This window comes from Lathyrus oleraceus, chromosome 5, assembly GCF_024323335.1.
Source record: "Lathyrus oleraceus cultivar Zhongwan6 chromosome 5, CAAS_Psat_ZW6_1.0, whole genome shotgun sequence".
NCBI classification, from domain to species: Eukaryota; Viridiplantae; Streptophyta; class Magnoliopsida; order Fabales; family Fabaceae; genus Lathyrus; species Lathyrus oleraceus.
In genome coordinates, this window is record NC_066583.1 from 30,387,317 (window position 1) to 30,412,034 (window position 24,718).

Here is a 24,718-nt window from a genome sequence, read left to right on the forward strand (position 1 = left end):
ATTTGCATGACAAATTCAGATTTAATCAAGATTTATTTCAATCAAGATTCACAATCAACATTATGAAAATTGATTTTGTACACTTTTTAGATCCAGACGCTTTCACGCCAAAAATCCTACTAGGCTTTCTAGTCGGACAATTGTTGCAATTTTAAGGAGGTGTTATCCTTAGTGAAGATCCGGACCTTGCATTATTTAGCTTGATGTCTTTGTTTGTTATTGAGTCTTTGTATTTTGTTTTGTAATACTCTATTCATGGGTTGATTTTCTAAGTTGAGAATAGAGTATTTGATTAGTATTAGTGATTTATCGGTCATGTACTTGTGTTATTGTACAAACACTTGGGAATATTTGAGTGAAAATGAGAGGGGTCTAAGACATTGAACTGAGAGAGTTTAGATAAGAATGATTTGTACTTTTGATTACTAAGAGTGAGTTGGGATTAGAGCAAACACCTTGTTCTAGTTGAGTGAGCTATAAGGTTTTCTCTACATTATGTTAAAGATGGACAATGCTAAAGAAGAAGGATCTGTAAATCGATCATCAATTCTTGATGGTACAAACTATGATTATTAGAATGATCACATGGTTTCCTTTCTCAAGTTTATCGACAACAAGACTTGGAAAAAATAATAAATGGATGAACTCCTCCAAAGGTTACAGTTGAAGACAACACTAAAACCTTGAAGCCTGAGAAAGACTACTTAAAGGAAGAAGATGAATAAGAACTTTGCAATTCTTGGGCCTTTGATGTCATTTATAATGGAGTTAACAAGAATATCTTTAGAATTATTAACACTTGCATTAGTGCCAAATAGGCTTGTGAGACTCTTGAAACTGCTCATGAAGGTACATCCAAAGTTCATATGTCAAGACTTCAACTACTCACAGCAAAATTTGAAAACCCGAAGATGAAGGAGGACAAAACCATTACTAAATTCAATGTTCGCCTCTGTTACATTGCCAACAACTCTTTTGCCCTTGGTGAAAATATATTAGAAGAAAATTTGACTAGAAAAATTCTTAGATATCTTCCAAAGAGGTTTGATATGAAAATTACAATCAATAAAAAAACACAAGATGTAAGCAAATTAAACGTTGATGAGTTGATTGGATCTCTTCTAACTTTTGAGATGGGGGTCAATAACAAATATGTGAAAAGAGTATGAATGTGGCGTTCAAAGCTGAGGTTGAAGAAGATGATGACCGATTTGAAGGCGATACAAATGAAAACTTAACTGAATTCATTTCCCTTCTAGCCAAAAGGTTTTGAAAGGTCATGAGAAGACTTTATAGGAGATCAAAGAATAATGTGACAAATAATGTCAAAGACAACCTGTCTTAGAACTCTAAAGGTTTTAATCCTTAACGCAAAGGAAAAGATGAGGAAAAATAAAACAAACACAAAAGAATCCAATGTTATGAATGTGAAGGATTTGGACATATTCCGACTAAATATACCAACTTTCTTGGGAAATAGAAGAAGTGATATACTACGATCTTTTATGATGATGAGTCAAATGTGGAGAGTGAAACTGAACTAGCTAATAGTGTAATATTTATTTAATATCTAACATCTGAGCCAATGATCCACACGATATTAAATATATTTCTTGAGGGGGGAGTACACTACAATAACTTGTTATTGGATCTCTCAAATGTCCTTTTTGTGTTATACTATTGTAATAACTTGATACATTCCACCAAAAAAAGAAAAAAAAAGTGCAAAATAAGTGTGACAAAAGTGAAGACGAATTGTCTAATGATGTTATTATCTAATGTGTAAAAAAATTTAAACTTTAGTAGTTATGAAAAATACTTTTTTTTGTGTTAAACACAAACATTCCAATTAGTTGGGCCAAACTAAGACCAATTCCGTTAAAAATAAGAGAATTAAACATAAAATAGCTTTGTTTTGTATATATGTCAACCATTTTTTTATAAGCAACAAATAAATTAATAAGGAGTATAAGACATACTTAACCCTTACCATTCATGAATCACTTTAAATTTCATTGAAACAAGCTAAAGGATTATTACACCAATGAGAAAGAACAAAAGAAGAGAATTAATCCCTATCAGAAAAACAAAAAAGAGAATTAATCCCTACACGGTCTATGAACTGATACCAAGAAAAATAAATTATATGATCCACTGTTTGTGACACTTTTGATAAATCTCCCCAAACATAATGTTATTTCTTAATTGCCAAATGCTCAAAGGGGCCACCATCCATATTAGATGCCTAACCTTAGATTTGATGTTGTCTTTTGGCAAAGATCCAAATGCATTGAAATAATGCCATCTCTCCTAAAATAATATACAATCCACTTGCCACCATTTGAAAATTCTACTCCACACTTTCTTTGTAAAATCACAAGTAAAGAAAAGGTGGTTGATATCCTATACCGCCGTAAAACAAAAAGCACAGGCTAATTCATGAGGATTATCAATGATTCCCTTGTTAGCCAAAGTCCCTATTGTAGGCAGTTTTGTTTTGCTAACAACAACCGCCAACAAAAAATACTCAACTTTGAAGGTACCTCATTCTTCCATAACTTATGAATAACTTGAAGAGTATAATCATCAATAGCCTCTAAAACAGTCTGCATTGAAGGAAACAATACGTCAAATTTACAGTAAACAAACCTGACTTTTTCGACATCCACTTTCTCATATCCTTCCTCTCCAAACTCAATCTAAACTCAATCTGATATCTGGCAGTAACAAAATCAGATTTGTCTCTGTCATGACTTTTGTTGTCGACGAAAAATCTGTCTAAGTAGTTAGACAAGTCACTTAATGCAGACTTAATAGTATTAACCATACAAATCATATGTGATTAGAATATTTGATTTGGTCTTTATTTGTTACCTTATTAGTAGCATGTACATTAAGTCTCCTTTATTTTAGGATCACAAATGATCCTCTCTCTTGTGTATAAGTACAGTATCGTGTAATGAGAATAGACATACTGAAAACCATTCAATTCATATTTTTCTCTTGGTATCAGAGCTTTAAGCTCTGAAAGCTCTAGATCCACTAAAACCCTAAAAATGACAACCGCTGCAAACTCAAAGAAAAATGAGCTACCAACAACAGTTTCTGTCAAGCTGGACAGAAATAATTTTCCCTTGTGGAGATCACTAGTTTTACCTGTCATTAGGGGTTGTAAACTAGATGGCTATATACTAGGAACAAAGGAATGTCCTCAAGAGCTCATCATCACTGATGGTTCAAACAAAACCAAAAATCCAAGCTTTGAAGAATGGATGGCAGATGATCAAATGATGCTTGGGTGGTTATTGAATTCAATGACCATCGACATTGCAACAAAGTTGATGCACTGTGAAAGCTCCAAACAACTTTGGGATGAGGCTCAAAGTTTGGCAGGTGCTCAATCCAGATCTCAGATCACATACTTGAAATCCGAATTTCATGGTACAAGAAAAGGAAATCTAAAAATGGAGGAGTATTTGACTAAGATGAAAAAACTAACTGACCAGCTGAAGCTTGCAGGTAATCCAGTCACAATCTCAGATCTAATCATTCAAATTCTGAATGGTTTGGACTCTGACTACAACCCTATAGTAGTCAAACTCTCAGATCAGCCATCACTCACTTGGGTTGATCTACAAGCTCAACTCTTAGCCTTTGAAAGCAGGCTCGATCAACTCAACAAACTCACAAGCATGTCTCTCAATGCTTCTGCAAATGTAGCCAACAGAACTGAATACAAAGGCAGCAAGTTCAACCCAAACACACAGAATTCAAATTGGAGAGCTTCCAATTTCAGAAATCATAGAGGAGGCAGAGGCAGAGGAAGAATGTTCAAACCAACATGTCAAGTGTGCAACAAAACAGGTCATATAGCAATGAATTGCTTCTACAGGTTTGATAAATCATACTCAAACTCATCAACAGATTCAAACAAAAGTGGTCCACACAGTGCATATCTGGCCTCACCTCACTATGCACAAGACTATGAGTGGTACTTTGACAGTGGTGCAAGCAATCATGTAACACATCAAACAGACAAGTTTGAAAATTTAACTGAGCATAATGGTAAGAATTCTCTTGTTGTTGGAAATGGTGCTAAGCTGGATATTATTGGAACTGGTACATCCAACCTAAATTCACTTAAATTGCATAACATGCTGTATGTACCAAACATTACCAAAAATCTGCTTAGTATATCAAAACTAACTCATGATAATAACATCACTGTTGAGTTTGATGCTGATTGCTGCTTTGTGAAGGACAAAATGACAGGGAAGACACTCCTAAGAGGGAGACTTAAAGATGGATTGTACCAACTCACAGGATCAGATAATAAGTCCAATGACCCCTGTGCCTACATTTCAGTCAAGGAAAGCTGGCATAGAAAACTTGGACATCCCAACAATAAAGTGCTTGACAAAGTCTTGAAGAACTGCAAGATCAAGACACCACCTAGTGATAGTGACCACCCTACCTTCTGTGAAGCTTGTCAGTTTGGGAAGATGCATCGGTTACCATTTAAGTCTTCTAGCTCACATGCCCTCGAGCCATTAGATTTGATTCACACTGATGTATGGGGTCCTTCCTCAATAAATTCCACTTCAGGTTTTAAATACTATGTCCATTTCATAGATGACTATAGCAGATTTACTTGGATCTTTCCCTTAAAACATAAATCTGAAACCATACATGCTTTTTCTCAATTTAAAAACTTGGTGGAAAATCAACTGAACAAAAAGATAAAGACTATCCAGTGTGATGGTGGTGGTGAATTCAAACCAATTCAGAAACAAGCATTAGAAGCAGGCATACAATTTAGAATGTCTTGTCCATACACATCCCAACAAAATGGTAGAGCTGAAAGAAAACATAGACATATTGCTGAGCTAGGCTTAACTCTACTTGCTCAGGCCAAAATGCCAATGTCCTTCTGGTGGGATGCTTTCTCAACTGCAGTCTACTTGATCAACAGATTGCCCTCAACAACAAATTTCAATGAAAGTCCCTACACCCTAATCACCAAAAAGGAACCTGACTATAAAGCCTTACAACCTTTTGGATGTGCCTGTTATCCCTGTCTCAGACCATACAATCAACATAAAATGCAATTCCACACCACAAGATGTGTTTTTCTAGGCTACAGCAACTCTCACAAAGGCTATAAATGTCTCAACTCCCATGGAAGAGTTTTTATCTCAAGACATGTTGTGTTCAATGAAAATCACTTCCCTTTTCATGATGGTTTCCTCAATACAAAAAGGCCATTGGAAAAGATAAACAATACTGACCATTTATACAGTTTATTTCCTCTATGTCGTGCAGGTAATGATAATCTGAGTCCAACAAATGAAACAGATGCAACTGCAAATCAGGAAACTCCCACACCAGCTGTAAGTCAAGACAACAAATCACCAACTACAAGTACTGATACTCAGCAACAAATCACTATTCAAGATGAAGGTGACTCAATCAATGTAGAGGAAAACAACATTGAAACCATGGCATCAAATGAAGACACTGTTGAAACAAGTGATAACATCAGTTATCAACATGAAGTGGTGGCAACTCACAAAATGCGCACTAGAAGCAAGGCAGGGATTCATAAACCAAAGTTACCCTACATTGGCCTCAGTGAATCAGAAATACAAGAAACTGAACCAATAAATGTGAAGGAGGCACTCACTAGTCCACTTTGGAAGGAAGCAATGACTAATGAGTACAATGCTCTCATGTCCAATCACACATGGAATCTAGTACCATACACAGGCCAAGAAAATATCATTGACTCAAAATGGATCTTCAAAACCAAATACAAAGCAGATGGATCCATTGAAAGGAGAAAGGCGAGATTAGTTGCTAAGGGTTTTCAACAAACAGCTGGATTAAACTATGATGAAACATTCAGTCCTGTGGCAAAGGCTAGCACAATCAGAATTATCCTATCAGTAGCAGTTCATCTCAACTGGGACATCAGACAATTGGACATAAACAATGCATTTCTAAATGGCTACCTAAAAGAACATGTCTTTATGCATCAACTAGAGGGATTTCTCAACTCCACGCATCCAAATTACATCTGCAAACTCTCAAAAGCAATCTATGGTTTGAAACAGGCACCAAGAGCATGGTATGATAGCCTAAAAAATGCACTGCTAAGTTGGGGATTTCAGAACACCAAAAGTGACACTTCACTATTCTTTCTCAAAGGTACTGATCACACTACCTTTCTCCTCATTTATGTTGATGATATCATCATCACAGGTAGCAATAACAAATTTCTGGAAGCTTTTATCAAACAGTTAAACACTGTGTTCTCATTAAAGGATCTTGGCAAATTACACTATTTTTTGGGAATTGAAGTACAAAGAAACAGTAGTGGCTTGTACTTAAAGCAATCCAAATACATTAGAGACTTGCTCAAAAGATTTAACTTTGAAAAAGTTGCTGCTTGCCCAACACCAATGGTAAGTGGTAGACAATTTACCATTGAGGGGGAACCAATGAAAGATGCAACTCTATTCAGACAAGCCATGGGAGCACTGCAGTACCTAACCAACACAAGACCTGATATAGCTTTTTCTGTCAACAAATTAAGTCAGTACATGAGTTGTCCTACAATGGACCATTGGCAAGGCATAAAAAGAATATTCAGATATCTTCAAGGTACAATTGATCACTGCCTACATATCAAAACATCAACTGATCTAGACATCACAGGGTTCTCAGATGCAGATTGGGCAACAAGCATAGACGATAGAAAATCAATTGCAGGGCACTGTGTTTTCCTTGGTGAAACTCTAGTATCATGGTCTTCAAGGAAGCAAAAGGTAGTATCAAGATCATCAACTGAGTCAGAATATAGAGCATTGGCAGATTTGGCAGCTGAAATCACGTGGACATGCTCACTAATGCAGGAGTTAAAATTGCCCCAATTAAGAAAGCCTACTTTGTGGTGTGACAATTTGAGTGCCAAAGCTCTTGCTTCAAATCCAGTGATGCATGCTAGAACCAAACACATTGAAATTGATGTGCACTATAACAGAGACAAAGTACTGCAAAATGAAGTCACAATTGCTTATGTACCAACAGCAGATCAAGTTGCAGACTGCCTCACTAAAGCTCTCACTCACTCAAGGTTCAATCTATTAAGAGACAAACTTGGAGTAATTACATCACCCACAAGTTTGAGGGGGGGAGTTAGACAAGTCACTTAATGCAGACTTAATAGTATTAACCATACAAATCATATGTGATTAGAATATTTGATTTGGTCTTTATTTGTTACCTTATTAGTAGCATGTACATTAAGTCTCCTTTATTTTAGGATCACAAATGATCCTCTCTCTTGTGTATAAGTACAGTATCGTGTAATGAGAATAGACATACTGAAAACCATTCAATTCATATTTTTCTCTTAAGTTGAACTCCCATACCCATTTGTTATAGTCTCATCTTCCCATGTCACCGGTAACAACATTCTTTGTCGTTGATTTGAAGAATAAAGACGGGAAATCATCCTTCAAAGTAAGCCTACCGAAGTATTTTCTTTTCAAAAATTAATACCAAAACCATCTCCAACTACATTACTAATATTAGAAACAAATGGTTGAAACAAAATTTGTTTATGCCCTTAATTTTTTTTATGATAACAAAGTATTTAAAGAATAATAGAGTTTGCTAACATTTTGATTAAGTGTGCAAGATCACAAACATAAAACTGACCATGATTGTTAGCATATGTGAAAAAGTAATGTTTGCCTAATTCAAGGTTAATGTTGTAGGTGGGGGTGATGATAGGAATGAATCGGACCCCACAAGTGATGATGGGGATGAGTTAGTTAATAAAGATAATTTTGGGCCTAAACAGTGGAGGGTATATATGAGAAAGAATAAGAAAGACCCAGTTAATTAGTATTCTCCAAATAAATAGGAGTCTCAGTTAGTTTGTTAGTATTTCCAAATAAATAGGAGTTAGTTTAGTATTCCCCATATAAATAGGAGTGTATGGGGCAGTAGCTAGGTATGCTATTATTTTCTGTTTTTCATATTAGGGTTTGGACAGTGAGAGAATTGTTTTCTCTAACTGAGGAGTAGTAGCTCTGGAACTTTTTTGTTTTCATATTCTTTAATAAAATAATTTTCTCCATTCTATTCTACCTTTCCTCTGTTCTGTCAATTATCATAATCTAAAGTGATTCACCAGCCTCTAAAGGCTTCAGACTTTAAAGGTTCAGAATTTGGTCTCAAGACTCAGCTTCTGATGATAGCTCAGATTTTGAAAGGATGAAGTGCATCTGATTCGTACACTTTACCAAAGCATTCTTATCTTATCAAAACCCCCGATTTCTGGATAAAGTCAACTAGAGTTTCATTTTGCAAGACTCAAGAAATAGAGATGTGACATCTTCGGTCTGTTTTACCTTTTGGTAGATACCTAGTACTTCGAAAGATGTTGTGAGTAATGTTATTATTCAGTGGACAAAACTTCATATTAGATGCTAGCTTCCAACACCTCTCTTGGCATACTTCTTCACTAAGTTTCCTCGTTATATTCAAACCCTCCAATGACTCTTTCTCAGTCTCTATAAAAGGAAGTTGGAGACTTAAAGGAAGGTTACAACATCTAAACACATTTGAAAGATCTTAATGATAACGCTGAGTTGTTATTTCTTATAATTGTTATTGCCTAAAGATCTTAAGATTTCTTATCTTAGTCTATCTTAGAAATCTTTAGAGGTTGTAAAACCTTTGTGATTGTTGCACAACTGTTATACTTCTGATTGTGTATCAAATATAGTAGTTATCTTTTTTACTAAACTTTTGTTTAAAGTAGAGGAAGTCTCTTGTTTGTGTGCTTGAGCAAAGAAGTCTCTTTCTAGGTTGATTGAGGAAATAAGAATCTTGTCTGAGGACTTGAGCAAGAAAGTCTATTTCTAGGTTGATCGAGCAAGAAAGTATCTTGTCTGAGGATTTGAGTATAAGTCTATTTCTAGATTGGTTGAGCAAAGGTTGATTGATCAAGGATTGAGGAGAAGAATGAGGATAATCTTTGTGTGTTGCTTGCATTTATTTATGAATTTTATATTTTTGCTATTGGGTTTACTTTTAATATCAGAGTCTGAACTTTGTTTAGAATCTGAAATTACTGGTTCTGGTTCAATAGTGAAATAGATTTTTGAGAATACACAATTCAACCTCTTTTCTGATGTATTTTTTTCACCTTCACAATCCATAAGGAATATGTGATGCTACCAATGGACAATATGTTCCTCCGTCACAATGAAAGCTTTGCATTATTCACCTAGGTGTTGTCATGCAAAAAATAAGCGGTCATTGAGCCGTATCTCTGAGACAATAAATCATACCAAATAGCATAATTTTCTTTCAAGCATCTCAACTCTCACTTTCTCGATAAATCTAAATTAAAAAACTCTAAATTCTTGACACCCAAACCACCTCTATATATCTTTAGGTAAACTTATTATATCCCAAACGACCCAACAAATTTTCCTTCCCAACCACACAAAATTTTGTTTAATGGTCACTAGTTCTTTTAAAACACACACCAGAGTCTTAAAAGAAGAGAAAAGTAATGTGGTAAGTTAGAGAGGTACTGAATTAATGACAGTAACTGTACCTCCAATAGATCCATTCCACCTACTTAATCTCTTACGCATAATATTATAGATTTGACATAAAATTTATATAAAAGCTTTAAAATTATAATTTTAAAAAACCCAAAAAATATATTTAATTTTATAAAGTCAATTGGTACGAATAGATAAATTAGACAAAAGCTACAAAGTAAAATAAAGTGTTGATACAAATATTATTTAGTATGACTTTATTTATATATTTGATATATATTTTTGGATCTTTACGTAATTTATAATTTTTTTATTAAATAATAAATATTAATATATTTAATTCTTTATATTTGATTAATTTTTAAAAACAGAGCGATATTTCTTAGGTGAGATAATTAAAAATATTAATAAAAATTTATAAAATACCTATTTATAAGTCAATTTAATAGTTCCGTAAAGTCAACTAATTTGGTAGCTATGCAACAAAATTAGATGTAAGGGAGCGAGTTCGAATCCGCAACATCTCACATATTTATCTTTAAAATGGTGAAATTCTAAAGACTATTTATAAAAAAAGTCAATCTAATAAGAATCTTTAGAATACATCCAACTATATTTGTACTATTTATAATACTAAATATATAAGAAATTGTATCTTAGGTAGGGGAAAAACACCCTAAGAAAATCAGAAAATACTTTTCAGATTTCAAAAATGTATTTTTGGACGCACAATTTTCTCACCAAAACACATACTGATTGAGTCTCATCCCATAATTTTTCTAAAATTTAGTCCGGAGATGTATATTCGGATTCATCCTATACGCACCATATGCATTTTTAACTAAAACACCCTCATTTTGACATAAATTGATTCAAAGACGCATTTCCTTATATTTTGATTTAGAGATACACTGATGTAATTGATGATGTATTATAACTATATTATAATATTAAGTTTTATACAAATTAAACCATACACTTATCCAATAATATACAAATGCCATATATAAATGAATAAATTTGGAACCCATAATGAAGTCAAAATAAATTACAAACGATAATAGTGTTCCTAATATAAATACTATATACTACTGCATATGCTGGACCCGACCCCCCTGTTCCTACGTTGCCTCCTGTACTGCAATGTTGTTTCTGCCTCATCTAGGCATCTATGTAACATATCAACAACATGATCAGAAGATGCAACATGCATGAGACATCGTCAAGTATGATGGACATCTCATCATATGGAAAATAAAATGATGATGTCTTAGAGTATCATCTCTCTACAAACGCGGACAACATACCATGGTTAATCGTAATATAATTGGTCATGCACAAGTCTCACAATGCAGATAACTACATCACATCCTAAAACCACTGCTCAATAGGTTGCGACAGACCCACAATCTTCTAGCCATGATTGATGCATTTTAAGGCATCACAATCCTGCAGAAAAAAATCATCGTCAGAAACTTGAAATATTATAATAGCAAATATGTTTCAAAGAATGAATACAAATGAGTTTTACCTTTTTGTCCTACACATTCCTAACACCATAGTCCAGATATAGAGGCAGAAGCGATAAGTCGGACGGACCTCCTCAGAACCCCTAGGGTGCTTGGGGTGCCTGGGATGCATCAGGTGCCTCGACATGTATATGTGGGGCTTTCGGGGGCATCCAGAGGTGATATATGATGGATCATCATGAGAGGAACACCACATGTTTATCAAAAACCTTAAGGTGATAGGTGTATGGGTCCTCTTACTTATAAAGTATTTAACCTCCATTTTTCTAAGCAATGTGAGACTTAGAACTCACATTTGTTTCACAACACAACTCATACTTGTTTCTCAACAATCTCTTCCTAAAGTGTGAGTCCATCCATTGTGCTCTCCCTCAAGCGGAAGCTCTTTCATCCACATGCGCGTATCGCTGTTGACAGATACCCTTACTCGTCATGGGCACTTCAATGGAACACGCTACCAAACCACCATGTCAGGAAGACTTTCGACACAATAAGTCAGTCCCTTACTTGAACCCCGACTCTTATACCACTGATGGATCATCATGAGGGGGAAGCATACACATTGGATCAAACACTCACCTAAAAATCAAAGACCCATCCAAACAAGCGAGAGTGACACCACACATTCATCCAAAACCTAAAGGTGATAGATGTATGAGTCATCTTACTTATAAAGTGTTTAACCTCCTTCTAAGCAATGTAGAGCTTAGAACTCACACTTGTTTCTCAAAAACACATGCCTTCTACGAGGACGAAGACAGAGATGCATGAACCCTAGAAGTTGACACATCTCCATCAACCGAACTAGAATCTACGGGTTCCTGCATGATTGAGCTTTTTCCCTTCAAACTGATGCATGTTGCGCAACTCTATTGTGCCTAAACCTATCATGGTTATCATTTATAATGTCTATAATTAAATTACACGAGCATTATACAAATGAAACACAATGAAATAACGACAACCAATGCAGATAAAAAAAATTCAGAGATGCATCTTCAGATTCTGCAAATCAAAATATTGAAAAAAATCGGAGATGCATTTCAAAATTGTTCTACAACTCAGAAGAACGAAAATGACATAAATGTCTTTGAATTAAGCATCCAAAAAAACAGATTGATTATTTAAACTACTTACCATACACATTGCTCAGTTAAATAACATACTAAATTACCTATTACATAACCTCATGCTCAATTTTAACATATGTATATATAGTTCAAAAAACTATAGAGAAATAAAAAATTCATCAAATGTGAGTTTGATATTGAGTTCTTTGATCGATTAGATATTGATGGTAGAAACTTGAAAGTAAGTTGAATGAGTTTGAGAGTTTGTGAGTTGAGAGAGTTTGAAAGTTGAGAGGTTTTAAGAGTTTGGAGAGCGTGTGAGTTTTGTGAGTAGTAAGGATTGAGAAGAGACTCTAGTGTGTATTTGGCATAAAGTTCGGAGATGCATCTGCATAAGTTACATGGAGATGCATTTTTGTATTTTTTTTTTTGCATAACCTTAAGACCTGACTAAAAACTAAATATGAATGGAATACATTTCCGAATTTAAAGGTAATTTTGATTTTTTTTACTAGAATGGAGGAGCAATGATTAGTGTGTAAAAAACACTTTCCAATATATATCCCTTTCAGATATATAGATTCTTAATGATATTTCATTTAACAAACTAAAAAAAACATTTGTAGTCAAAGAAACCGTGATAAAAAATAGCTTCATTTTTAAACCATTAAAATCAAAACCAAAAAAACAACAATGTTGCTTTGTTTAGATTTGAAACATTTGTTACTTTAAATCATAAAAGAAAAACATAACCCACAAATTAGAGACGATTCTTCTGACTCCTGAATGGAACTCAATCTCACAATCACATGCCTCAAGTTTATAGTTAGAGACTTTGAGAAAATTTTGGGTCTTGCTTGTTAAATTGTAATTCCTTGTGTCAAAGCATATTGCTCGACAGGAACAAGGAAGTGTCGAACCACCTAGTATGTTAAGTTGTGTTAGTGTGTCGAAGTCTCTAAGCATGTTATTTCACACAAAATTTCGACTTAGGCCTATTTTAGTAGTGTTAGCTATTTTGGGCTTTGACTTGAGGTCCAAGTTAGCCTAAATCTATAAATAGAGGGAGTAACCCTTATTTTTTATAATAAAGTGAATAGAGTATTCATAACATTGTATTCACATTATTTTGTAGTTACAAAGTGAATAAAAAGTTTTCCACAGTTTATGGGCAGAGAGAAACTATGTAGAATTTTAATTCTTCTTCTCCTTCATCATTCTTTACACTCTTTATTTCTCCATTGTTCTTCTCTTTTCATTGCTATTGTGTGGTTAATAACAATCATGTATATCAAGATTTATTAAAATTCTCCATATGTTTTGGGGGATTTCCAACATCTAGTATCAAGAGCTCCGGTTTAATCGATTTGTGGGAAGAAAATCACCATGGCAACGAATCATCCAAACGGGCATTTTCCAGTAAATCTTCTGATTCTCAAGAACAACAGTTATGAGAATTGGTGCAAGTAGATAAAGGTTGTGTTCTATTATCAAGATCTTTAGGATCTTGTGAAGGAAGGAGTAACAACACTTGTAGAAAACGTGACAGATCAAGAAAAGGCTGCACATAAAGAATTGAAGAAGAAAGATTATAAATCTCTCTTTATAATCCATCAATATGTTGATGCAGATAACTTTGAAAAGGTTAGTGATGCAGAGTCAGCGAAAGAAGCATGGGAAATTATGGAGAAATCGTTTAGAGGCACGAAGAAGGTGAAAGAAGTGAGGTTACAAACTCATAAAAGAACGTATGAATTGCTTCAGATGGAAGACAATGAAAGCATAACTGATTTCTTCACCAAGGTTACGAAACTGGTGAATCAAATGAAGGTATGTGGAAAAGTGTTGACATCAAGGTCTGTTGTTGGAAAGATCTTGAGGTCGTTGACTCCAAAGTTCGACCATGTGGTAGTAGCCATGGAAGAGTCGAAAGATTTTTCAAAATTGACAAAGGAATAGCTTTAAGGGACGCTTGAATCTCATGAACAAGGAATGACTGAAAGAGCTGCAGGAAAGTCAAAAAGTGATATGACTTTGTAGGCTTAATCAGCAAAAGAAAGGAAAGGCAAAGGAAGATGGAATGGCAACAAAGGTAGAGGAGGCTACAATAATTCCAATGGTCGAAATCAGCGAATCTGAGAAAACTCTGGAACCAAGGCAACCAAAGAGGTGGTGCTGCAGGTAGAGGAAGAGATGGTGGTCAAAAGCTAGACAAGAGTCACATTGAGTGTTACAATTGTCAGAAGTATGGTCACTATTCTAGTGATTGTCTAGAAAAGCAGAAGAATCAAGAAACTTATGCAAAGCTGGCGAAACATGAAGAAGAAGAAGAGACGTTGCTAATGGTTACAACAAGAGATGAAGAGAGATTCAAGAACCGGTGGTACTTGGACTTAGGATGATCATCACACATGTCTGGAAGGAAAGATTGGTTTGTCAACATAAAGCCCTCAATGAAGAACATGGTGAAATTCACAAATGACAACACTCTAGCAACTAAAGGTGTTAGTGATGTTCTGATTATGAGGAAACATGGTAAGAGGTGAGTAATTTCAAATGTGTTGTACATACCAGGCATGAAGAGAAATTTGTTCAGCATAAGGTTGTTAGTCAAAAAGAGCTACAGAGTGTCAATCGAATACAAGATGATGAGAGTTCTAGACTAAAATGGAAGGTTGATTTTGAAGGCTCCAATGTCTCAAAATAGAACCTTCAAGATTGAGCTTAATGTGATGGAGCATAAGTGCCTTACAACAACAGCCAACAGAGATGAATGGATATGGCATTATAGACTTGGTCATCTCAATTTCAAAGACATTAGAGATTTGAAGAGAAGAAATATGGTTTCAGGATTACCAGAAATTGACATTCCAAACAAAGCATATGAAGAATGTGTGTAAGCGAAGCAACATAAGAACAACTTCAGTAAGGATGCAGGAAGCAGGTCGAAGGCAATTCTTGAAGTCATATACTCTGATGTATGTGGTCCTCTCCAGGTGGATTGATTGGAGGTAACAAATACTTTGTTACATTCATAGATGATTTCAGTCGAAAACTATGGTCTTACCTGATCCAAAAGAAAAGTGAAGTGATCAAGGTATTTGCCAGGTTTAAATCTATGGTCGAAAGATAGAACAGTCGAAAGATCAAGATTTTGAGGACTGATGATGGTGGAGAATATGTGTCGAAAGACTTCGACGCATTATATGTGAAAGAAGGGATTGTGCATGAGGTGGTGCCACCCTACACTCTATAACATAATTGAGTCGCAGAATGGAAGAATAGAACCATCATGAATATGGTTAGAAGCATGTTGAAAGGCAAGCATCTACCCAAAGAATTATGGGGAGAAGTTGTGTCGACTGCGACATATATCCTGAACAGATGTATGAAGAAGAAGCTAGAAGGAATCACGCCAGAAGAATGTTGGTCTGATGTCAAGCCTAGCTTGAGTCATCTGAAGGTGTTTAGATCTATAGCACATATACATGTTCCAGATCAGTTGAGAAGAAAACTTGATGACAAGTCGAATCAGATGATCCTGATCGGATATGATTCGAATGAAGGATACAAGTTGTTTGACCCAGTGAATAAGCAAGTGGTGATCAACAGGGACGTAATCATAAATGAGCTTAAGGAGTGGGATTGGACTGAGAATGTTAAGAAAGATTCAGTAAGAATCTTTTGTGATGAACCAGCTATTGAAGTCGAAAGAGAAGTTCGACAGGAAGAAGTCAGAGGTGAAGCAGGCCCAAGCAAACCTCAAAGAACAAGACACATGCCTGCAAGGTTGCAAGAATGTGTAATTACATCAGATGATGTGGTTGACGAAGAAGGTGAGTTGGTACACTATGCTTTCTATGCAGATGCCAAACCTGTCAATGCAGTTGAGGCATTGAAAGATTCGCAGTGGATGAAAGCAATGGACGAAGAACTGAAGTCAATCAAAGTCAACAACATTTGGTCACTTGTCGAATTGCTCCAAGACAAGAAGGAAATCGATGTGAAGTGGGTATACAATGTGAAGTTGAATCCTAAAGGAGAAGTGACTTGACACAAGGCGAGACTTGTGGCGAAAGGATTTGTTTAGAAAGAAGGAATCAACTTCGATGAAGTTTTTGCACCTATCGCTAGGATCGGCACAATCAGGTTGGTTGTTGGTCTATCAAACATGAACAACTGGTAAATGTGTTAGATGGATGTGAAATGTGTATTTGTGAATGGCCCATTCGAAGAAGAAGTTTATATTGCACAACCAATTGGATATGTGAAATAGGGCGAAGAACGAAAGGTGTACAAGTTGCATAAAGCCCTGTACGTACTTAAACAAGATCCAAGAGCTTGGAGCAAGAAGATAGATGGATTTCTAAGGGAGAAGGAATTTATGAAGTACAAATTTGAACATGGAGTATATGTAAGAAGAAACAAGAGTGAATTGCTTATACTATGTCTCTATGTCGATGACCTGTTGATAACAGGTAGCTGCAAGAAGGAGATTGAAGACTTCAAAGGTGATCTCAACAAGGAATTCGAAATGTCAGATCTGGGTGACATTGCATATTTCCTTGGCATCGAATTCTACAAGAGTGGTAGAGGTTTGATAATGCACTAAAGAAGGTATGCAGGCGAAATACTCAAGAGATTTGAGATGCAAGATTGCAACCCAACTTCGACTGCAATTGAACCTAGATTACAACTGTCGAAAGATTCAGATTCAGATGATGTCGACTCAACCCAATATAGAAGACTTATTGGGTCACTTTGATACCTTTGTCATATAAGACCTGACTTAGCATACAATGTAAGTATGGTGAGTAGGTTCATGCAGAAGCCAAAAGTATCACATCTAGCAGCGGCGGAGAAGATACTAAGGTATCTGAAAGGAACTCTTGACTATGGCATTTTATTTCCTGTAACTGATGAAGGAAAAAAATGGAAATTAGTGAGATACACCGACTCAAGTTGGTGTAGTGATGATGAGGATCGAAAATCCATAATTGGCTATGTGTTTATACTAGGTGGTGCACCAGTTGCTTGGAGTTCGAGAAAGGAGCCAGTAGTGGCATTATCGTCGTGCGAAGCAGAATGCATAGTTGCTTCTCTTTGTGTATGTCAAGCAACATGGATGGTGAATATGGTTGAAGAGATAACAACGAAGAGTCATAGAGCAATTACCATGAAGATCGACAACATGCCAGCTATCAATCTGGCAAAGAATCCGATAGCACATGATCGAAGCAAGCACATCGAAATGAGGTTCCATTATCTTCGAGAGCAGATAGCAGATGGGAAGATGAATATGGAACACTGTAGAACTGAGAATCAGATTACAGACATCATGACGAAGGGAGTGCAGGTCGAAGTGTTCAGAAGACTAAGAGCTATGATGAATGTAGATAACTTAGACACAATGAATTAAGTGGTGTGTTGAATTGTAATTCCTTGTGTCGGAACATGTTGCTCGACAGGAACAAGGAAGTGTCGAACCACCTAGTGTGTTAAATTATGTTAGTGTGTCGAAGCATGTTGCTTCACACATGATTTCAACTTAGGCCTATTTTAGTAGTGTTAGCTATTTTGGGCTTTGACTTGAGGTCCAAGTTAGCCTAAATCTATAAATAGAGGGAGTAACCCTTATTTTTTATAATGAAGTGAATAAAGTATTCACAGTATTTTGCAGTTGCAAAGTGAATAACAAGTTTTCCACAGTTCGTGGGCAGAGAGAAACTCTGCAGAATTTTAATTCTTCTTCTCCTTCATCGTTCTTTACACTCTTTCTTTCTCCATTATTCTTCTCTTTTCATTGCTACTGCATTGGTAATAACAATCTTGTTCATCAAGATTGATTGGAATTCTACCTAGAATTTGGGGGATTTTCAACATTGCTTGGATTAAAAAAACATGTTTACTTAGAGAAGTTTTGTTATGGGTAAATGAAAAATGATGGCGGACAATATCAATTTATTCATTTTCTATCATTCAATCAATTTATTCTTTTTCTATCATTCTTCTTTTTCTTCTTTAATTTTTTTATAAATCTCAAATTAAAAATTCAGATTTCAACTATGAATAAAACTGGATTTTTTTTTAAAATAACCAATTTAAAAAAAAAACGAAAATAACCAATAATTAAAAAAAACCAAAATAATCAGTTTTGCAAGAGGATGTGCTAGATGAATTGGCGCATCCCTCTAACCATGAAGAGGAGACGCCAATAGCATTGGTGCATGCATTGGGCTCTTGATGAGGAGGTGTCAATGCTATTGGCGCATGCATTAGTCCTCATGAGGAGGCGCCAATGCTCCTGGCGCCTTAGTGCAATTTATAGTGTGGAGCATCGTATGCAGGCACCATAGGGATTGACGCCCACACTACAAATTACACTAAGACGCCAGGAGCATTGACGCCTCCTCATGAGGGTCAATGCATGCGCCAATATCATTGACGCCTCTTCTTCATGGTTAGGGGATGCGCCAATTTATCTGACGCATCATCTGGTAAAACTTATTATTTTGGTATTTTTTTTGAATTATTGATTATTTTCGATTTTTAAAAAAAAAATTGGTTATTTTAAAAAAAAAATCATATATTTGAGAAAGGAAAGATTTTTTTGTTATTAATAGAAAAACCTACTTTCTAATGTCAATAAAAAAGAAAAATAAAGATTTGTGTTCCTAACAAAAAAATTCATTACACTCGTTAACCATTCATCTTGATAAAATTGAACACGAAATTTAAACAAAAAGTGAGAGGATGGAGAAAGAATGTTTCAATTTAGAGGTTGGTTTGGTTAGATTTTAGATTGCCTTATAAACCCGAGTTTCAATAAGAAATATGTTATTTTCCATTTTATTAATTTATTTAATATAATATTTTAATATTTTAAATAAAATTTTAATTATTATTTTATTTAAAATTAAATTCATTAATACACGTGAATTGTGCAACATCATCAAAATCTTTGTCATATCACTAAAAGAATGACAAATAATCACTTTTACCAAAAAAAAAGAAAAAAAAGAAAGAGAGATTAAAATTATTTGAAAATAACTTCTTTACTTATCTTTAAAAGTTGAATAATATATTCCTAATCAGGATAGTTCAAATTTAAATATGCAAATAAAAATTATAAATTAACTATAAAAAAATCAAAAACTATAAAAATTAAAAAAATATTAGATGTGTTTGTATACAGAACTGAATTGTATGTATATATTTTTACACATATTTTTTTATTATAATGATATGTTGTATTAATTTATTATTAGGTGATTCTATTTTTAAATATTATTTATTAATTTAATTTAATCTATTTATTTTTTAGGGGTTACTAATCAGGGATAAACAATATTCAATTAATTACATTTATATTTTTTTGAAAAAAGTGATAATAAATAAATTTAATTAAGGGGTGATTAATGTTGGATTTAATAGGAAAATCCCTCTTCGATCCCACGTACATGTGATTGAAAAAAAAAACTGAAACTCCTCCTTCAGGTTAGAACTGACCCTCCAAATTGGATAAGTCGATCCAATTGTTAGCTGGAGATTTCGACAGATAGCTGAAGTTCTTTGGAAATGTGACGTTTTGGAGAATAAGTAAAAGATGGTTGTGTCGAAGTTGTTTAATTCTTTTCGTGGGTGAACAATTCTTTGCTGCCGAAGCCTGAGACTTAGAAGATTTTTTGGGTTTCCATAAAGCTCTCTTCGACATAAGCGTTCACAGAGTTGAAGCTTCAAGCGGGAAGTATTTGAAATTTAAACAAAGTCGTTTCGTCAGGTCAACACGTGGAAACATCTGAGATATGCAACGCTTGAGAATGGCGAACGTGACAGTCATATGTGTAAAGACCGTTAGGGTCGAATTGCTATAAATAAGGGTCTTAGTTTTAGATTCAAAGGGGGTGTTCAAACAAATATACATAAATTCACAAAATACACTCGAAGTACCAGAGCGAGAGAAAAGAGTTTTACGCTAAAAATGTATGTATGAAGAACACCATAAATTTCGTTCATGTTATCTATTTTATACCAATTATTTAAATTAAAGTTATTCACTGCCTTTTATTATGTCGAATTGCCCTTATTTTCAGTGTTTTATCATCACGTTTACTTTGTAGTTACATTTCGCCAAGTCTTCAATTTCAGTACTTTCTCAAAACTTAAAGCATTTACTTCGAGTCATTTATCTTTACCTTTCCCAAGTATTTTCATTATCTTCAAGAAACCTTTTACTACAAAGTTATCGTCATTTACGTTGTTCATCAAATCATATGTTTCGTTTAGAATTGTTGTCAAAACAACTCTTCGTTATCCACAAATCAGAAACAAACTTAACCATGAGTCAAATCACCGTAATAATAATTCTTGAGACACATGTCCTAGGATCAATCTAGTCGATCCTGTGAGTTACCAAAAATATATAAATTTGAAAGACTATCGGTTGTTTATCAGAAATCACTGGTAAACAAATTGGCATGCCCAGTGGGACAGTGTCAAAAGAATTGTTGATTACAATAGTTTGTTTTTACAATTCGCAAAATTGTTGTTATTCTTTTGGTTTAAAAAATTAGTGTTGTATGATCCTTAGAAGTGGTAGGATAACCAACAATTCACAACCTATAACCAACGGAAAAAACGCAAAAGAGATGGTTAATACAACCAGTCAAGGGGAACAATTCCCTCCCCAGGGATCAGGCACAATCGGAGCAAATTCGATTGATGTATCCACTGAGATCCCTAATGCACAGGCCATACCAACGTCTGGATCCATGACCTTGCATAATTCGACAGCAATGCCTATTATGTCAGGCGCAGCAGATACTCCTGCAGTTTCAACCCCTAGGCCACCAGGATTCGAGAACTTTAGGCCTGTGAGAGATTACCCATATGGAATGCCATCTACCGCCATGGCAGGACTTCAAAACAATTCTTCCATATATACTCAACCACATAATACGATTATTTCGCCAATCCAAAATTCTGGATCTGACATGAACCATGTAGGTCGAAATAACCAATCACAAGGAGTCCCCACCCTATTACCTACCCTTACAACGAATAATCAGGCAGTCTTTAGACAACAAATGGATGCCAGTAACCATGATATGGTAGGAGTTCTGGCCAGAGAAATGAATACCATTTTTTCTCCCTTAATATAGAATGTGAATAGGACTAACACTGACAATGCCCAAACATACCAACAAATGTCAGCGCAGATGGGACGCATAACAGATTTTCTAGGCGCCCCACAATCTGTTGTTCGACGCAGGCCAAACCAGGTTATAATCCAGGGAGAAGAACCAACGATAGATCAGGTTCGACCACAAAGGCAAGCCCCTGACGAAAGAGTCATGGGGGCAAGATTGGAACAACAACCAATTCGACGGGAAGCCCCTGAAGAACAACCTAGGAGAGTGATAATGGTTAATAGGGACCAGGATGCAGACGAAGTAATTCATAGAGTCAGGCGGGAAAACCTGATGGAAAATGACTTAACCAGTATGATAGAGAGGATCATGGCCCAGAATGGTCTGAATACATGACTTCGACGGCCAAATTATTCCTCTCCTTTATCAGAATATGTCCTGTAAACAGAATTACCAAGGGGTTCTAAAATCCCTAAGTCCACCAAATTCTCAGGGGACACTAGTGAATCCACTATAGAGCACATAGCCAAATACATGACTGAGGCAGGGGATTTGGCGAACAGTGAGAACTTAAGGATGAAATATTTCCCTAGTTCTTTAACAAAGAACGCCTTCACGTGGTTTACAACTTTGCCACCAAATTCCATAGATGCTTGGCCCCAGTTAGAAAGATTGTTTCATGAACAACTCTACATGGGCCAAACTAAGATAAGTCTTAAGGAATTATCCAGCATCAAAAGAAAATTCACCGAACCTATAGATGATTATCTGAATAGGTTCTGTTTGTTTAAATCTAGATGATTTACAATAGTGCATGAACACGAGTTGGTCGAAATGGCCGCTGGAGGTTTAGACTATTCCATAAGGAAAAAGTTAGATACCCAGCATCTAAGAGACATGGCCCAATTAGCAGATAGGGTTCGACAGGTCGAACGCTTAAAATTTGAAAAGGCCAGAACGAATAAGAATTATAAGAAAGAGAGGGTTGCTTATGTCGAATTCGAAGACGGAGAGTCTGAAATAGCTGAAGACCCTTATGGTCTTGAGGATTTCGAAGTAGATTTGGCAGAATTAAAAGAAGCACCACCCTATGCCTGCAAATTACTTACACCTTCGAATGGCAGAAACCCTATCGAAACTGAAAAGAATGATAGATTTCCCAAAAAGACTTACACATTTGATGTTACCAAATGTGACGAGATCTTCCATTTATTAGTAAAAGATGGCCAAATGATAGTGCCTCCTGATACAAAAATTCCCCTGTTAGAACAAAGAAAGAAAAGAGGCTTATGTAAATATCACAATCTTTTAGGCCATAAAACCTCACAATGCTTTCTTTTCAGGGATCTTATTCATAATGAAATTAGGGATGGTCGCCTCAAGTTCGCTGACAAAGGAAAAAACCAGATGAAAGTTGATACAGATCCCCTCAACATTGCTGAGACAAACTATGCTGAGCCTGTCGAAATCAACATGGTTGACGTAGGGGAAGTGGAGGCTGTAAAAGCAAGAGGAACTGGAGGCTATACGCTGGATGGAAAGCAGGCTACTGATGGCCTAAGTAACGATGTTTCCTTTAGAATCTCTGTCAAAGGTAAACAGGTTGCTAACGTCGAACCAAGGCCCACTGAAGGTCTCAAGGGGAAAGAAACTGAGGCTACTGAGGGCCTAAGAAAGAAGTTCGAGGCAATTTCAATCACTGATGGCACCAGTCTAGGTGTCAACATGGTAGATCAGAAGCACCCCCCCCCCCCCCAGAAATGGAGGAAGTGGAGGAATGTTTGAAGATGGAACAAGAAGGGATGGAATTTGGCTATCCCAAAGCCAACGAAAGCCTACGTGAATATCTCTGGAGATGTCACAAAAGGAATGCTGACATGTTGTTGTGCCCAAGATGCAGCATCAGGATATCTCGAAGGGTGGCTGAGGATTATGAGAGATGACAACGAACAAAGACCGAGAGAAACTGGAGGAAGGAAAGCCAATTACAGAAGGTGTATCCCACACCAGGAGAAAGCCTTCTGGGTTTCACCGTGCATTGCTACAAATATGAAACGGAATGTTTGATGTGTCCCAGGTGTGGGGTAATGTATAATAGATAATTAGTAGAAGCATTCGAAAGAATCCCATATGACCAAGGTTGGGACGAACATGGGGGTAATCCAAACATGTATAGCTTCGACAAGAGGGGAACGCCTAGGAGGCCAGATATCCCTCACCCAAGGGCGAAGAGAGTTATGTTTAAACTGCCAGCAGAAGTCCCTGAGGACAAATGGACTCAAGTGGGACCAAAGAAAGGAAAGTGGAGAAGTTTCGAAGATGGAGGAAGAACCTCTTGGGCGTACAGAAAACAATTTCAGGCGTCCAAAAGAGAGTCTATCGGGCTAGAAAATTACAAGGGAAAAAATCCTATGTCTAGATCCCAGTGGAGAAGACATCAGAGGATGAGGAAAACAGAAAGAGAGATGAATCTAAAAGAGACTGGAAAATCCAACAGCGTCAAGGTTCCTCCAAATATCATGGATTCGACCAAACCACCAGTCGGAAGGAAGTTATTTCCAGATGAAAACGTAAGTCAGAAGGTTCAGAAGGAACAAGTAAGAGAAGAGGAAATGCTCACAGACGACTTCGAGTCCGACGGAGTGTCTTCTGTGAATATGAATTGCAACGTAGTCTCAGTCCTGCCGTACGAGTATAACCAGGAAACAGAGGTTGAAGATAATGAGGAAGTGGACGCTGCGGAGATGGCGAAGCATCAACCAGTATGTTACTATGTTCTGAACAGTGGTGCTGTCGAAGAGCAAAACGCTATTTTCGAAAGGCCCCACTAGGGGATGCAGAGTCACCTCAAACCCCTATACATTAGGGCCAAAGTTGGACAGATGAGAGTGAATAAAGTCTTGGTGGACGGAGGAGCAGCCGTAAATTTGATGCCCCAATTCATGTTGAAAAAGATAGGGATGTTTGACACTGACGTCAAACCTCACAACATGGTATTGTCAAATTATGAAGGTAAGATAGGACAAACGTTGGGCGTCATACAAATGGACCTAACTGTTGGGTCAATCACAAGACCAACGATGTTTATGGTAATACCTGCAAAAGCAAATTACAATTTACTACTAGGGAGAGAATGGATACATGGAATAGGGGCAGTCCCTTCGACCATGCACCAGAGAATATCTATCTGGAGAGAAGATGGTGTGGTAGAGAACGTCGAAGCTGACCAAAGTTACTTCATGGCAGAAGTAAACCATGTGGACAAGAGAAACTTCGACAGAAACTTGGCGCACATAGGACCATGTTACCCAGCGGAAGAAGGCTACGCCCCAAATAAAAATGCCTTGTACTTCTTGACTCTCCACCCAAATGGCTTTCAGTGG

The 24,718-nt window shown here is 36.2% G+C and overlaps 1 protein-coding gene across 1 annotated transcript; it reads left to right on the plus strand.

The window, feature by feature from the left end:
* The first annotated feature begins 21,404 nt into the window (after positions 1–21,404).
* Positions 21,405–22,136, plus strand: LOC127078556 (uncharacterized). Its single transcript, XM_051019002.1, has 2 exons — positions 21,405–21,687; positions 21,784–22,136. Exons 1-2 carry the CDS (start codon positions 21,405–21,407, stop codon positions 22,134–22,136), a joined length of 636 nt encoding a protein of 211 aa, XP_050874959.1.
* Positions 22,137–24,718: the final 2,582 nt, after the last annotated feature.